Genomic DNA, 16,827 nt, shown 5'->3' with positions numbered 1-16,827 from the left:
GTGTGTGTGTGTGTGTGTGTAAGACTTGAGAAATTAGAAAATGCCGGGCAGTCTGGTTGAGGAACGACCACTCCCCGAGAAGACCAAGGACCTTTCTGGAAATTAACATTTGAACTCTCTCTTGTGAAGTTAGCATCACCATTTGAGACACAAGTCTCACCTCAGAATACATCTCTTTCCCTCTTCCCCACTCCCTCTCTCTCATGCTGAGATCACCTGAAATTCACCCAAAAATCTATATGGTTTAAATGTGAATTATTATCACAGTATTACACGTTTGGTATCATTTGTAATGTCTCAGTGTGACTGGTACAAAGGTCTCATTCCCAAAAAAGTAAACCAAAAGGTAATAAGGTATTTAAGAGCTTAGAGATAACTCGCACACTGAGGAGGGTGTGTCTTCCAGGCAAATGGCATCCTGCTCTCAAAGGTGTAAACTCAATGCAAATTCCCATTGTTAGCAAATGTTTCCATGTAAATCAACTACTGTCCCCAGTAAGTCTGGGACGGTGATTAATGCAAATTCCCACTGTGAACTCATGTTTACATTTGAAAAGAGGTTTCTGCCTTGGTCTGAGTATTTAGGGAGATGCTGAAGAAGGCTCGTGGCGATTTGAAGCTCAAATTGGCCCGTGATGCTGAGAGTGGCCGAGACTCTCAGCATCATGTATTTTCTGATTTGTCAGGTTCGCATCTTTTCTCTTTATTCCAGAGCATTTGATGTTTTGTATTTATTATCTTTGAACTGATTATGAAATTGGCATGATACATTTACCTGACATAATAAATTGTTATATTTGATTTCATTCTGACTGACTCTCCAATTGTTTTCCCAAGTAGATTAAACGGATTTGTAAGTTTTGTGTCAGATTAGTGACGACTAATATTTGGCATCAATTCAGGTGTATTTGGTTTGCAAAGAAAAGATCATCAAATGCTGCTTGACCAATCTAAATTTGGATGTGTCTTACCTCTGTTTTAATTTAATGTTACTTTAGATAAGTGCACGTGGGAAACCACGACATGGCCAATCCAAAGCTATTATGAGAGAAGTAATGTTGGTCAGCTTATATCTGTAATAGTGGCCATACCTCAACTGAAGTAAACGTTTAAATTAAATTCAAGTGTATGCAATTCCATGGGGGCTTTACCAAAGTATCTTTGATAGTGTAAATGTGAATGTGACCGATCTCAGGTATATAGCAATTACCTCTGTTTGATGATCAAAACTGGCGAGATTGTGATCGTGAGACCCGCGTTAAAAACAGAAAACGTGAGGACCTCTGAGCGACATAGTTTCCTAATCTGAATGGGGTAAAATATACTTAAAGAGTTAAAAATGATGCCCAGATATCATTAAAACCTTTTTTCATTTATGGAGTCAGATGAAACAACCAGGTAATACATATGAGATACACATTTTACATAAGTAAAAGGAAAGACAGTAAACAAGGAAAGTTTGCAGTAAACTTCAAGCAAAAACCTTCACCCGTATTATTGGAAAGCCGCCAATGGACCGATACATACATCTATATATCTATATATCTATCTATATATCTATCTATATATATATATATATATATATATATATTATATATATATATATATATATATGCATTACATTTATCAAAAGCAACAGTAAAAGACTTTCGGTCAAACTTTAGATTCTCACTATTAACCACCCATGCAGAATAAGGCATTAATATGTGCTTTATAAGTACGAATAAACAGCCAATATCATAGTAATATGCATGCTTATAAGTATTTAGTTTCAGAATGATCAAAGAATCAATTACATTTTAAAATATATAAAAAAAATTAAAACAGTTATTTCAGATTGTAACAATATTTTACAAAAATACAGTTTTACAGCTTTGGTGAGCCTAAAAGACTTATTTCAAAGACAGAAGAAAAAAAAACCTTTCTGACTCCAAATGGTAGTTTATAAATACATAAAACACATTAACTGCCACAACCAGCATAACAGAACACTTTCAGCTGCTGACTGCCATGCCGAAATCATCATCATCTCACACACACACACACACACACACACACACAAACATCTATAGTTGCCACGGTGCACCTTGAAGAGACGTGTGCTGCTTTTGAACAGGACTTTTTTTTTTCTTTAAGAGAGGCTCTAGGCCAGAAAAAGAAATCCATCTATTTACTGTGACTCTCAAATCTTCAAGCTATATCTTTTCTTAATCTTTATTATTCCTCTGAAGCTCACTGGCCTGGCTGGATGGACGAATTGATGGCAAACGGCATCCACATTGTGATGTTTGCCATCACTAAGGAGGGAGGGGAGCCACTTACAAAGGATACATTAACAGTCCTTCCGTCCAGATGGCTGAATGAGTTCCAGAGGGGAGAGCCAGGAGACACACACACGCACACAGACAGATAAGATGTGGGAAAGGCCACTAGCCTTAATTTTACTTGAGACGGCATGCTCAAGCACATCTTATCATATTCCTGCAGAGCCGTATGCCACGCTGGGATCAAAGTGCTCATATTTAATGTTGAAGGGCCTGTATGCACAGCACGCCTACAGCTAAGACACGGACAGCGAGAACTGGAAAGCGGGCCGCAAAATATTTGCAGAGATGTGCATGTTTGACAAGGTGAAAAGGGGAGTCTTTGAACTCTACAGCCTAAGCACTACATGAACTCCAGGCATGTGTGTAAGCATTAGGGGTTGCACAGATTCATTTAGATCTGCCAGAGTCGACTTGTTGGTTCTGTTTCTACTAATTCTGGATCACAAGCTGTGCAATAGTTGGTGACAACAGGAGCAATCTTCTTCAATCCACACAGACTTTCCTGTGCAGTCTGAAGGAAATCTTCTTCAATCTTCTTTAATCCACACAGAATTCTGTGCAATTGGAAAGTCTGAAGCAGACTTTCCAATTGATTTTTCAATGATCAATGATACTAATACGTATCAATTATACTACAAATATACATACACTATATATATATATATACTGTATGTATAAATTCAAACAATTGATAGGAAAATGTTTAGAACGATAGATAAAATGACAGCACAATAGATTGATAGATAGAACGACAGAATGATATATGTATCGTCCTATCTATCTATCTATCATTTTATTGTTCAGACAGACACAGACAGACAGACAGACAGACAGACAGATAGACAGATAGACAGATAGATAGATAGATAGATAGATAGATAGATAGATAGATAGATAGATACAGTAGACAGACAGAGCCTGACAGAAATGACACGACTGAGACATGACTGTTTGCACAGTCGACAATGCAAGCAGCATGAATCTGGCAACAGAGTTGATGCACGCTTTTGTTTCTCACCCGCGTCATCTGAGCTGCGTGGACATTCTCTCCCCTCACACGCTTTCCGTAAACACAGTGTTGGACTTGCCAAAAACAGCTAAGTGCGCTGATGCTGCAAGGGTATGGTGAGTCACTATCAGAAGGTAAACACTGACCCGTGAATACTCTACTAGCTGGCTACTTTTCTGGAAAATTATTAGTCATTTACCCTTCAGGTACACCAGTGGCCTGCTTAGACTAATCTTAAAAGTGAGTCATCTAAATTTTATCTTTAAGACTGGTCCTAACTTTTTAAAGTCAATTTCATACAGTAGATTGGTCTAATTTACTAGTTGGTCAAACTTGTTCTTCAGACGGAGTTTTAACATAGAGGCTCAGTTTATGCAAATGGACCCTATAATAGAGACTTGGATGAACTACACGTCCATAGGCACCAACTACACGTCCAAAAAACACATATGGCACTTGCAATAACCTGAAGGCAGCACAATAAATCTGCTGTCTGAAATTCTTTAGTATGACATCTGTGGCCAACACCACAGGCGAAGGCGAATGCAATGGCAGACATTTCTGCAGTACACTACACTGCCCGGTAAAGATTAGCAAGCGTGCCGAATTAACGACGGCAACCACAAGACGGCAACCACAAGAACCCCAAAACCATAACACTCCTTTTCTATAAACATTTCACTTTACTTTTTTCAAAGACGAAGAGACTGGGGAAAATGCAGGCCAAATGTGGAACAAGCAGAGAACAAAAAAGACTGCTCTAAAAAAAGCATAATAACAATACAGTAGAGAATAAATCTGGGAATATTTGGCATACCTGGAAGAACAAATCGTACCCGACACCTGAATTTGTACCTGCGTGTGTTTCGAAAAACAAATATTCTGATAAAAGGAACAAACAACATGTCATGCTCGGCAAATGACTGCAAGTAAGGCATCACTCCAAAAATCACTGGCGTCAAAGTGCGTCCTCCCGCGTTTTTTTTTTTTTCGTTTCTTTTTTTCAACAGGCTATTTTTATGTGCTTTGTTGCATGTTGAGCAGATCAAACGCATTCCCTGCGCAGGAGTTCCTTTATGTCTGCCTGTGACAGGTGCTTTAAGAGATGCTTGGTATTGTTGGTGTGTAACTCAACTATCAATGATTTAATATTTCACTTCAAATGAAAAGTGAGAGATGTTGTGGAGAGAAGATCCTCAGCATAGCATCCTATTTTATAATTCATACTGTTGCCTGACAGGTTGAGAAGCTCTTCGTGTAGCTCGAGTCAATGAGTCCCTGAGATTCCATCGCATTTCTCCCTCTCATTATTCAGGAGATGTGCAAAGTTTGTTTTGGGGCGGAACGCAGCGCGTCAGGGTCACGGATCGTTACTGGGAAACATAAGGGAATGAGGAAGGGAGATAAACATGGAAGATGGGATGGGAGATTAAAGGAGAGCCAGAGTTTGGGGTGAGCACAACACTGAGATTGGAGTCATTTACATTATCCCTTCGAAGCTTTTACCATGCCAGGATTACACCAATGAGACACACACATTCTGTATATATCCACAGAACACAAATGCCTCCCTACATACACACTCACAAACATACACACTCACAGCTCTTTTTCCAAACAATGTGTTTCATGTAGCAATAATAACCATTTCCTAATTATAATGTTTACAGTCTCAATTTCTGATGCATTTAGAATCCATTTCATTTTCACCTGCTAAGAAAAGAAAATGTTTTTTAGCACTCATGGTCTGTAGGTTGCATTTAAAATCATTCTTCAAGCTTATTCCAATTAGGCCTATTCATAAATTAACGCTCAGTGTTGCAGACTTCTTTTTTTTTCTTTTTTTATAATAAACAAACTGGCAAACAGGGAAAAATATTCTAATTTATTTTAAAAAAGTCTAAAAACATTAGATGAGAATGTTCCTTGTGCCCTTTTGGATTTAGGCCGAAGTCAGAAATGATGTGTAATTTCTTTTAAGCAAGGCTTTTTGAGGTTTCCAGTGCAGAATAACTGGGGGAAAAAAGGCATAAAGAGCAGATGAGCCCATTTACAAAGCAATATTCATGGCCGTCACAGATGGTGTGAAATTGGGGATGACTCTAGAGGTTAACATGCAGGTCCAATGGGCCTCACAAAAATTACAGTAGAATTGATGTAGGATCCATTACAATTACAGTGCTATGCATAAGTTTAGACACCCATGCTAAAGTTGACTAAAAAGAGGAATAAAAAATCATCTTTTGGAAATTGAACTTAATGCCTTAATTAAAAAAATTGGGAAAAATCCAACCTTTAAGGACACCGATTTTCTTTGTGAATGAATAATGTATCGTAAATAAATAAATGTTCTTCCTTAAAATACAGGGTGCATAAGTCTGGACACCCCTATGTTAAATTCCCATAGAGGCAGGCAGATTTTTATTTTTAAAGGCCAGTTACTTCATGGATCCAGGATACTATGCATCCTGATAAAGTTTCCTTGGCCTTTGGAATTAAAATAGCCCCACATCATCACATAGCCTTCACCATACCTAGAGATTGGCATGGTTTTATTTCAGTTAGCCTAATAGCTGGTTTGATTTGCATTGAGAGATGATCTTATGGAGAGTACTCCATGCCAATCTCTAGGTATGGTGAAGGCTATGTGATGATGTGGGGCTATTTTAATTCCAAAGGCCAAGGGAACTTTATCAGGATGCATAGTATCCTGGATCCATGAAGTAACTGGCCTTTAAAAATAAAAATCTGCCTGCCTCTATGGGAATTTAACATAGGGGTGTCCAGACTTATGCACCCTGTATTTTAAGGAAGAACATTATTTACGATACATTATTCATTCACAATAAAATCTGTGTCCTTAAAGGTTGGATTTTTCCTATTTTTTTTAATTAAGGCATTAAGTTCAATTTCCAAAAGATGATTTTTTTATTCCTCTTTTTAGTCAACTTTAGCATGGGTGTCTAAACTTATGCATAGCACTGTAATACAATGCATTTCACATCAAAACACAAAATTATTCTTTTAGAAGAAATGTATTTTTCAAACAAATCGGTAACTGACAAGTAAAGTTACCCACTTATCCAGATGCTTATAAAAGATAGTTATAAAAGACAACAAATGTGCCACTTCTCCAGATGCTTTAAAGCTTTTTGCTCAGCAGATCATTTACAAATTTATCAAACTAAGGTCAGAATGCAGCATTCTGAACCTGTCAAAATGAACAAATAAATCTTTACTGAAATCTTTTGATTTATTATGGCCCTTTGAGAACTTTCATTTATATTATTCAGCTAAAATAGAGCAGAGCTAAATCAGATCAATTGTGAAAGTGAAAATACAGGGACTAAATCAAAGAACGCAAGACCACAAAAAAAAAAAAAAATGTAATAAAGTATAAAACTACATTTAGAATTCAAATAAAGTAAAATTTACAATAAATGAATATTAAAAAGATTTGTATTTGTCATCATCAAAATGTAAACTCTACTATAACTCAGCTTTACATACAGTATATTAATAAATAAAATAATTATTTATTCCAGGTGGATGAGGCAGATAGGCCTGTAAAACAGCACCTGCTCTCCCCACAGCCCGGTGTTGCCAACTCTAGCTAGAGAGAAGTGTCAAAATGGAGTCTCCATCAACAAATACATACAGTACCATTATTCTCTAAGTACTTCAGCCTCTTATAAGCATTCCAATGTACCAGCTGCAGAAAAGCCCAAATGTCACTTCCATCTATGCTTATCTATCCATTCAGAGGTGAACTGATAACTTGCGTAATTCGATACAGAGGATATGCAATAACTGAACTGTAATCCCCTTTACTCTGCCACAGCAGTATGCAATAATGTCATGTCATATTTTGTTATACAACAAGATGTGAGTTTCAGCCTATGAACGAATGGGTAGGTGGTGGGAAAGGCAATAAGAGACCAAAGAAAAAGAGGTATTTTTCTTACACAAAGCTATATTGTGGCTTCATAAGACTTTGTATAAAGCACTAAAAGTCATATGGATTATTTGAAGCTTGAAAGCAACCAGGACCATCTTAAATATTATATACTGGTTTGGAAAAGGGGCATTGCTTTTTTACTGGGGCTCTTCAATAAATCAAGTTGTGTTTTATTATCAGCTGTCAGAACTGGCGATGACAAATTGTCATCGCCAGAAGTGAATCACTATTGGCCTAACTGGTCTGAAAAAAAGCCTGAAATTGTTTGCGATTCAGTTTGATTCATTTGGACAGTTCACTGAGGCATTGAATCATTTGCTGCCATTTCTCACACTGAAATAGTAATGGGATACTTAAAAACTGGATGAGGTTTATATTTACAATTCAGTGCAGTAAACGAAAAAACTTTCAACGATGAAGCAGCTCTTTATTGTGTGTAGCTTGTGAACCACTCTTTACTCCAGGCAATGACAAGTTACCCATATATCCATAACAGCATAAAAAAAAGAAACCCTTCTGGTTTGGCCACCAAACCAGCCTTGACCAACATAGAAAACAGAAGTCTTTTCAGTAGGGAAGTGTGCCATTACCAATACTTTTTAATACTTTTTCAGTAAACGGGTACAAGCAGGTTGTGGCATCACGTGTTTGTCCATAAAACGCTCTATCATATCAGTTTGGTGTTGAAAGACTACGTTGCGGTGAAAAAACACACGCATACATGACTCCGGCCATCCCCAGCACTTTTAAAAAATGATGCCATTAATTATTTACACTTCCTGCCACATGCGTTCTACATGTTTCTCTTTCTGTGCATTAATATTTCATCCAACTCCACGACAAACTCTTGGCTTCCTAGCGGACATTTTGTCCACATAAATCACACAGTGACATTATAGAAGCCTAAGATGGCCTTCACTGCCACTTACCACAAGTACACATAGGGGCGCATTAATCTCGCCCTCTCTCCAGACAGAGGAGAGAGCCCGGCTCTCACGGCGCACTAAAATGTCACTAACAAACAAGGCCGCTCCGGAGAGGACTGTCTGTAAGTGCACAGTTACACAAAGACCATAAGGACAACTTGGAAGTCCGGTGAAAATGTCACGTCATTTCTCGAAGATAAAAGTCAGCTAATCTGCAAGATAACAGCGACTGAGTATGGTACTTCATTTTAGAACTGCCTGGGAAACATCAGGTGGAGTCAGAAGTTCTCCCTCAAGGTTCGTCTCTCACTCTCCGAGCCTCTAAGGTTGTGATTGGTGGTCGGGCATCACGTGGCTATCCTGTTGCTGGTATCTGGGGAGAGCAGTGTGGTAGCAGCAGCTGGAACTACGCTCCTCTTGGCCAGGGCAAAAGTCTCGCTGACCTCCCATAAGGCGGCGCTAAATGGATTTCTGTCTTTAATCCCAGTGTATGATTATATGGTACACCTTTTCCCACAGGAGCCGCAGGGGTTTCGGTGTGCGCCGTACTTGAATGCATGCTATGTGTTAGCACGTCACAAATATTAATCACCACGCCGAAGCTTTTTTCTTCCTCGAGCCCTCTATTTTAGCAGCTAGAATGTGATTTACTGGCTATGTTTTTCCCCAGGCTTTAGCCTGACATGTTCTCAGTGTCTCTCTCTGATGCCGCTGCACTTTCATACCTGACAAAATCCGCCCAACCACGCCGGCTTCTGACTGTGCCGCGGAAGGTGTGCGTGGAATCACAATGATGTGTCAGTGAAGAAGCATCCCCGCCCCCCAAAGGCAGATAGCCAGCTGCATTTAGAGTGCCAGCCGCCCACTCCCTCCTTACACAGGAAGTAATGAGGCTTGGCCCCTGAGCCAAATCAGCCCCAAACATAGATAGGACACAGAGACAAACATAACACATACAGGAAACTCAGGCATGAAGACATGAGGGAGAGGGAAAAGGAAATCAGGAAGAAAAGGAGGGGGAGAGTATAAAGGATAATATTAGAGTTGGAAATGTAAAGGCGGAGGACTATGTGCATCAGGGTGAATGAAATGGAGTCGGAAGGCAGGGAAGAAGATGAGCGGCTCAGGTTTCAGTGCTGCAGCTAATGGACGGCTGCATGCCATCCTTCAGAACAATGGGATAATGATACAGATATGAATGAGAGATGCACTCTCATTGAGACGATTTTTAAAATGATGTTAGTGTATCGCTTATTCAATTGGGCTCCTATGGAATATACAACATACTCTCTGTCTCCCGGTGCATTACCATACAAGTCCCACCAAAACATGAGATCATTTTGCAGTCGTAAAGATGAATGAGCTCGCTCATGGCCGCTACCAGTGCATTTCATCATGTTCCTTCTCAGACGATCATCAGAGAGAAAGTCCAAGCAAGGGCGGAACAGGCTTGTATTATATTATACATTGATGCATTACCCAACACAATATTGCACATTCAAAATCCAACTTACAGTCCACTACTCTTTTTCTAGTTGCCAATTCTGTTCATAAAACAGCTTGGCCCAACAATAACACCTCCCTTACTTGATCCAGATGTATTCCAAGAACCAAATCTGTTCTCCAACCATCTCATATTTCACAATATAAAGAAATTGCACATGCTTTCAGAACGATGTACACAATTCAATATGTCATATAGACCCAGGCTTTCTGTCCACTGTTGTTTTTAATGATTTAGCTCAGTTAATCAAAGGCTTTTCACCTCACCACATTAGTGCCTTGGAATATTTAGTCTTCATAACATATACCAAAACCATTTTTTTTCTTGGATTGATGCAATTCCACGCAAGTCATCCTTTAGGGCGGAAAATATGGAAATTCATATAAATAAGCAAAAATTGCATCCCTGAGTAATGGAAGCTGATAATACACAATATTTCACAATATTCAAGTTTTTACTGTATTTCTGATCAAATAAATGCAGCCTTGGTGAGCATAAGAGAATTGTTCCTATCCCCAAACTAATCATTTAGTTGTTGTAGTTGAAATTTTAATATTTGCATTTTTGGGTCAGGACCCACCGTTTGAGAAACACTGCTTTATGGGTATACCCATAAAACCATAAAACTTTCTCACAGGTCCTGTGAATTTTAGCAATGACCCTGGCACAGACAATGCACACGTATTAATAAAAGAAAAAGACAGCCATGTGATCTGCAAGAACCATGGCCTAAAGCATGATTTCTTGTCCTTCTCTGGCCCCAGACTAGAGTCAGGGCCCTCTTTTGCCCCTCACCCCTTCCTTATCTGTATTCGCACTGGGGCAGTGAGAAAATTCACTGCACTGTGAAAAAGAGAATGTGTGGTATTAAATTATACACAAGCTTCTCTTTATACAAGCAGTTTGCCATGTTCTCACTGTTGACTAGGGTGTTGGATTTAGTTCCAGTATACATAACTACTTAACTACTTACTTAACTATATAGTTATGTACTATATATACATATATACAGTAGCCTATACACGGCTTAAAATGAACACTCACCAAGCGCCAAATGCAATTAAAAATCGGTGTTGTGGAGTGTATGAAACGGTGTCAGTCGCCAGTTGGCCAGTAACAATTTTTTTTAATTCTAACAATGCAATGTTGTGACAACAAGAACGTGAACAAACGTGAATGACTCTTGACGGAATGACGGTTGACAGGTCATCATCTCAGCGTTTCCAATGCAAATACTAAAGTGCTGTAACACGCGAATGGGAATTTGTTACTCACGCGCTGTGTGGGAAATTTAACATCCGAAGCCCACGGTCTCTCAGCCAGTGCTCGAAGTTGAGCTCTCTTTCATACCTTCCCGCGCTTCATTAGACAAATTCACTCAAAATGATGTAAAAAACAAACAAAAAAACCCGCCTGTATCGGCGAGTATCCTAGTAAACATAGTCGGTTATGTCTTAAGTGAAGGCAAACACAAAATGCATGATCGGTGCATTCGGTCTTAAAGTAACAGCTTTCTAATAATCCTGCTACTGTCTGCGTTTTTAATGTTAACCAAACAACAAAGAAATGTTTTGTCTTTAAAAAATGCTGGCTATTAAATGTATATTTGTCAAGCTAGTAGTTTTAGCTGGTATCAAATTGGAATAGAGGAATGTGAGTTTTCACTGGTATCTAAAATTTTGGTGTCATAACTGCCTGTTTTTTGTTGTTGTTGTTGTTTGTTTGTTTTTTGTCATGGCTGGTAAAAAATATGGCACACATTTGCAGGTGTGGCAAAAATTAAAATTAGGCCCTGTATGTATACACTGCATATGAAAATGTCACCCAGGGGCATAAAGATGCAGATGAGATCTTGATTTGTTTTCCTTATAAAAATACATAAACAAGGGTCACTTGCTTGGATTTGAATATGCTATAAAACTCAACACGATCTCCAAGATATGATTATCAAGGAAGAAGCGGGAGCAGTAATGTGAAATGTCATTTAAGTTACCTCTGTAATTGTAAGGGGCTGTTTAAGGTCCCAAGACTGGATGATATTCAAACTCCACACTGGCTAATTGGTGCTGACATACAAAATTGATGGCCTGCTTTTAACACCTTGCTTTATAAATAAACAACATCACAGATTTGATTACAGAAGTACATCAAATTAGCATGCAGACTAATGCTAATTCCCCATTCTCTAATAAAACCGAATCTTTTTCAGTCGTTTAACACAAGCCTGTATTTTATATGGATAGCACATTCTTTCAGTATTCATGAATGAATTGAGCAGTGTTTGAGAGTAACTAAGTCAAACTCACTTTCGGCTTCTTTTAAATTAGTGTAGCTTTTCCAGTAACAAGCTACTTTTACCAATGAGTATCGTGTAGTGTGACTAAACACAAAACAATCAAACATGCTCCCGCCTGATATGCATCTCTCATATGTAGCATTGCACAGTCAGCTTCATTTTAGTAAACTAGTTTGTTGAGGGTTCATGTAAATAAACAGACCGAAGGAAAAAAATACTCAACAGTTTGAATCCCTACACTGCATTTTAGATTTCCATTTATTTAATTAAATTCTGCCGTTCATTACTTTGTTTCTGCTTCAATTCTATAAATTAGGTATGCTGTATATAGCAATTTGTATATAATAATTTTATTCAGCAATGAAGCATTAAATTGATCAAAAGAATTGTTTCTTGAGCACAAAATGAGCATATTATAATGATTTCTAAAAGGATCATGTGACATTGTAGACTGGTTTGCCATCATGGGAATACATTTAAAATATATTTAAAATTGCAATAATATTTTCCAATATTATAGTTTTACTGTACTGTTAGTATAAGTATAGTAGGCCTAATTGACATTGCTCATTCATTAAAAAAAAAAAAAAAACTTTTTTTTGTTCTGGCCAAATACGGCTGATTCAATTATAAAATAAGTACCATGATAAGTAGCCTCAATGTAGCAAACTGCTAGAGATTGAATGAATAAGGAGAAGCTTGTAGCATAACAGCTATAATTTCAAAAAAGCAACCCTAACACTGTACACGGTACACAGTATTATCATACAGATGTAAAAGCACATACATGGAGTCACACAGACACAGATTACAATGTAAATACTATTTCCCATGTGCAGCGGTCTCATATCTCTCTTCTTCAGTTCTCTCTAGTGTGTGTGTGCGTGCACACTCCCTGCGTGAGTGTCTTAGTGTGTATCCAGTGCCTCAAGTCTACCTACCAAACCTACTGCAGTACTCATATCTTTTCTTATCTAAATGGAATCTCCACCCTAAGACCTGATCTCCACTGACAGGACGAGAGCAGCCAGAACCCTCTCCAGCACTCTTCCTCTTTGCCTTCTATCTGTCTCTCCTCCTCTCACCTTGAGCATCTGCTTTAGATCAGGCAAATTTCTCTCTAACAATAGACCAGCTTCAAATGGGCGAACATGCCTATGCTGTTGGTAAAAAAAAAAAAAAAATTGGAAGCTCCAACACAGTCATTATTCTTGATATGAAACAAACAGAGCAAGTGGGCAGACCTTAGTCCACCTGATATAGAGAGGATAAAGACAGATGAAAAACAGGGCTCTCTCATTAACATGCAGAACTAATGAAATCACCAACAAGCACAAACACTATTAGACTGCTTGACTGCCTCTTTTGTAATGCCGAGAAGAGAGCTGGAATATGTATATTGATGCACATGAAGGGGAAAGGGATATTAGAGGAAAGCAAAATAATGAGACCTGAAAAAAGGTGTTTCATAAAATCATGTTATCACAGACAGTGGGGCAAGCTCACGCACATAAACATATTAACACATCCACATCCATGCATGCACACAATCTAAATATTTAGAAGATTGCACTTACGCGTCCTAAAGCGATGGTGTGGGCGAGTAGGCTTGGTAGAAGGGCCCTTGGAGGAGCGTCCATGGTTCCAGCGTTGACCGGGCTTGGAGGGGGAAGCAAGGGTGGAGGTGGAGGTGGGTTGGGCCGCTTGGGTGGAGGTTGTGCTCGCCGTCATCGTAGTTGTAGTCGTGCTCGTGGTGGTTGTACTCGGTGGCCCAGCCCGTGAAGAAGGTGATGCGTTTCTGCTCCCACCCTCCCCATTGGGTTTTCGGACCGTGGTGCTGCGCGGGGTGACCTCCTTTGCTCCCGGTTGGACAGGATTGGTGGCCCGGGTGGCAGTGGTGGTGTTGGTCACTCGCGTTCCTACTCGGTTATGCAGGTGTGGAGCTCTGTTCCCCGACCCTCCCCCTAACGCCCCGCCTCCACTGCTGCTACTGCTACTGGCCGTGTGGTTTGAGGACTGCCCAAATCGAGTCCTTTGAACTGTACCTGTACCCTCAGCAGCTCGGGTCGCTGAACCCGGAGCCACTGAGGGTGTAGAGGAAGTGGTAGACGTGGAGCCATCAGAGCCCTTCGGCAGGGCACTGGGTTTAGATAGGAAAATGGGGTCCTGTCCGATACGATTTGCGTCCACCAGGTCAGTCGGGACATAATCCTGCACTGAGCCCACCACAATCCATTTTAGAAGCATCAGGCTAAGGCCCAGGCCCACAAAGCCCATCAGCAGGGGCACAACACAAAGCCAGGTCTGCTGGCGGGGCCACACGGCACAGGGGCCACAGCGGAGGGGCCCTGGGGCCCGGGGAGAGGCTTGTTCACCCCCGGGCTCTTCCAGGGTCATGGTCTCCATGGTGGCCCCTAGTGCTGTTCTCTCACTCATGCTTCTGGGGTTCAGGGCCCAGCCAGGAAGTAGTGCAAGCAGCGGAGGGGGCTAGGGAGGGAGCCAAAACTGGGCATCTCATTAATATTCATTTAACACTCTTCCACAGCTACAGATACATGCAATACTGACTACTCACATGAATAGAACAGCAAACATCAGCCTATATACATATACATGAACAGATAAATATATAAATTCTATACAACACAGTAAACAAACCTTAAAACCCAAAGACACCAATAGTCACGTACACACGCACACATACACACACTCAATAAGGAACAGGACTGGGTTTGGGAGAAGAGTGGGTTTTGGGAACAAGCCTCTGTTTAGTTCAGCTTCCCGTAGAACCGAAGGTAATTCCCAAGACGCTCCATATATAGCGATGAAAAAAAATAGAACAAAATTAAGTTTTGCGGATCCGTCTGTGTTCTGCCCGTAGTCAAATTTTCCTTGTAAATCCGTGAGTGTTTGAGCGAGGGCAGCTCCCTGCTGCAGATCTTTTCTCACAGCTGCATTAACGCATCGGTCGTCGCGGCTGGCGCAGCCCTGCCTCTGTATGTGTGTGTGAGTGTCTGTGTGTGTGGAGAAGCTCAGGTAGCGGCAGAAGCACAGCTCCACTCAAGGGACAGCTCTGCGTCTCTCTCTCCCCCGACACTGCACTTCGTCTCTGGCTACGCAGCTTGGATCTTCTCTCTAGTCTCTACAGCGGTGCATCAGTGGACACAGGCAGCCGGTAATCCACCCCACAGGAGAGAACAGCGCAGCGCAGGAGAAGGATGTACTGTGATCAGGCAGAGACAGCTGCTAGGGTTAAATCCATCAGATCCTTTTCCCAATCCCTGCCCTTAGTTCTCCTGTTCTGTCAGTGCACATCCGAGCCTCTGCCCTGCATCCGTCATTGCACCAGAATTCTAAGGCAGTCCTGTCTCTGAGCTTGCTACATTCCCACACTGAAAGACTCAGACCTTGGCAGAAACACAGGCACACAGAGTGTGAGAGAAGCAAGCAGAGGGAGGGAGAGAGCGGAAACGAGAGAGGAGAGAGAGAGAGAGAGAGAGAGAGAGAGAGAGAGAGAGAGAGAGAGAGCAAGCGATAGAATGTGTGGCGGAGAGAAAGCAGAAAAGGTGGGAGAGTGAGTGGGTGAGCATGAGACTGTGAGAGAGTGAGATAGAGAAGGGAGGGGGGAAAGGAGAGATCGCTGCTCTGAAAACTGATGCGGCTGCTTTTCTTAGAGGCTGCAGTGTGTGTGTCTGCATGTGTGTTTTCTGGTGTGTGTGTCTCAGAGGGGTGTGGGTGTGGGGGGGGGGGGGGGTGTGAATGATGCTAGTTATAAATTTCTTGAGCAGCCACGCTTTTCCCTTCCTGGCCCTTCCTTCTTTGTTGACTGTCCTGATTGACCAATATGAACTGCTCAATGACTATACTTGAGCTTGTTTGTGACCAGACATGGAAGAGCAAGGAGGTTTTGAAGAAAAAGAATGAAGAATGGAAAGAAGAACAGGAAAGAAGGGATTAAGGAAGTAAGTGATGAAAGAATGAATTAAGGAAGGAAGGAAGTGAGGAAGTGAGGAGGGAAGGTGGAATTTAGCAAGGAAGGAAAAGAGGGGAGAAAGTGAGGAAGGGGAAAGAAAATAAAAAAAGGAAGGAGAACAGATCAAGCGAAGAAAAGAGCAAAGGGAAGAAAGAAAGAATTGCTATGGTATTAAATCCTGCAGTAGTTGAAGAGAAAGAGCAGCACATGTAAAGTAGTTCAAATCCCCCACAGACGCCCGTCTCACAGACACACCCCTGAGTGCCTGAGGGACTGCATAAGGAGAGGCTTCTGGAAGACAGATAGGAACATATTGAGTAGTCTGTCAGAGTATGAAGACTTGATTTGAAAGTCTCGAACCAGGACACTCAGGGGGTAAAGACTGATGTTTTTGTGGGAGGAGGCTACCCAGCCTGAAACAATGATAGGAATAACATTATTCAACATCCAGTCACTTTCAATCTATTTCCACTCTGCAGCAAAGTTTACCAAATAGGACAACATACCAAAAGGACAAGCTCCGCTCCTGGTCCCTCCCTCTAGTTTTATTTAGTTTCCTCGATATCTCTACAAAATCAAATGCAAATAAGATTTATTTTTATTTTTTTACTTTCTGTAGGTTTTTATATTTACATGTAAATTTTAAGTTAAAGGGGCACTTATACAGTGCCTAAAACACTGAATACAGTGTTTTAGGCTAAACGCAGAGGTAAGAAACAACCATTCTGTCAGTTCCGCCCAACCCTGTGCTGTTGCGTACAGGTTAGCTGTTTCTATAGTGTTCCATTTTTACCATAATGCCTGATTATTGATATTGATAAAAAAAATTATTTT

The 16,827-nt window shown here is 40.5% G+C and overlaps 1 protein-coding gene across 3 annotated transcripts in view; it reads right to left on the bottom strand.

Moving 5' to 3' along the window:
* Positions 1-15,456, bottom strand: part of nrg3b (neuregulin 3b) — a 143,657-nt gene extending 128,201 nt beyond the window's left edge. For 2 of the 3 annotated variants that reach the window (XM_084135773.1, XM_084135771.1), the window contains exon 1: positions 13,598-15,456. In XM_084135773.1, the coding sequence (XP_083991899.1) occupies positions 13,598-14,456 (859 nt within the window). In that variant the 5' untranslated portion in view covers positions 14,457-15,456. The remainder of the gene's footprint in view (positions 1-13,597) is intronic. The other variant, XM_084135772.1, reaches the window with a different exon arrangement.
* Between the last annotated feature and the right edge of the window lie 1,371 nt (positions 15,457-16,827).

Source organism: Abramis brama, assembly GCF_963993115.1.
Source record: "Abramis brama genome assembly, chromosome: 14".
Classification (NCBI taxonomy): Eukaryota; Metazoa; Chordata; class Actinopteri; order Cypriniformes; family Leuciscidae; genus Abramis; species Abramis brama.
The sequence above is the reverse complement of the archived record's forward strand: the minus strand, read 5'-3'. Positions and strand labels throughout refer to the sequence as shown.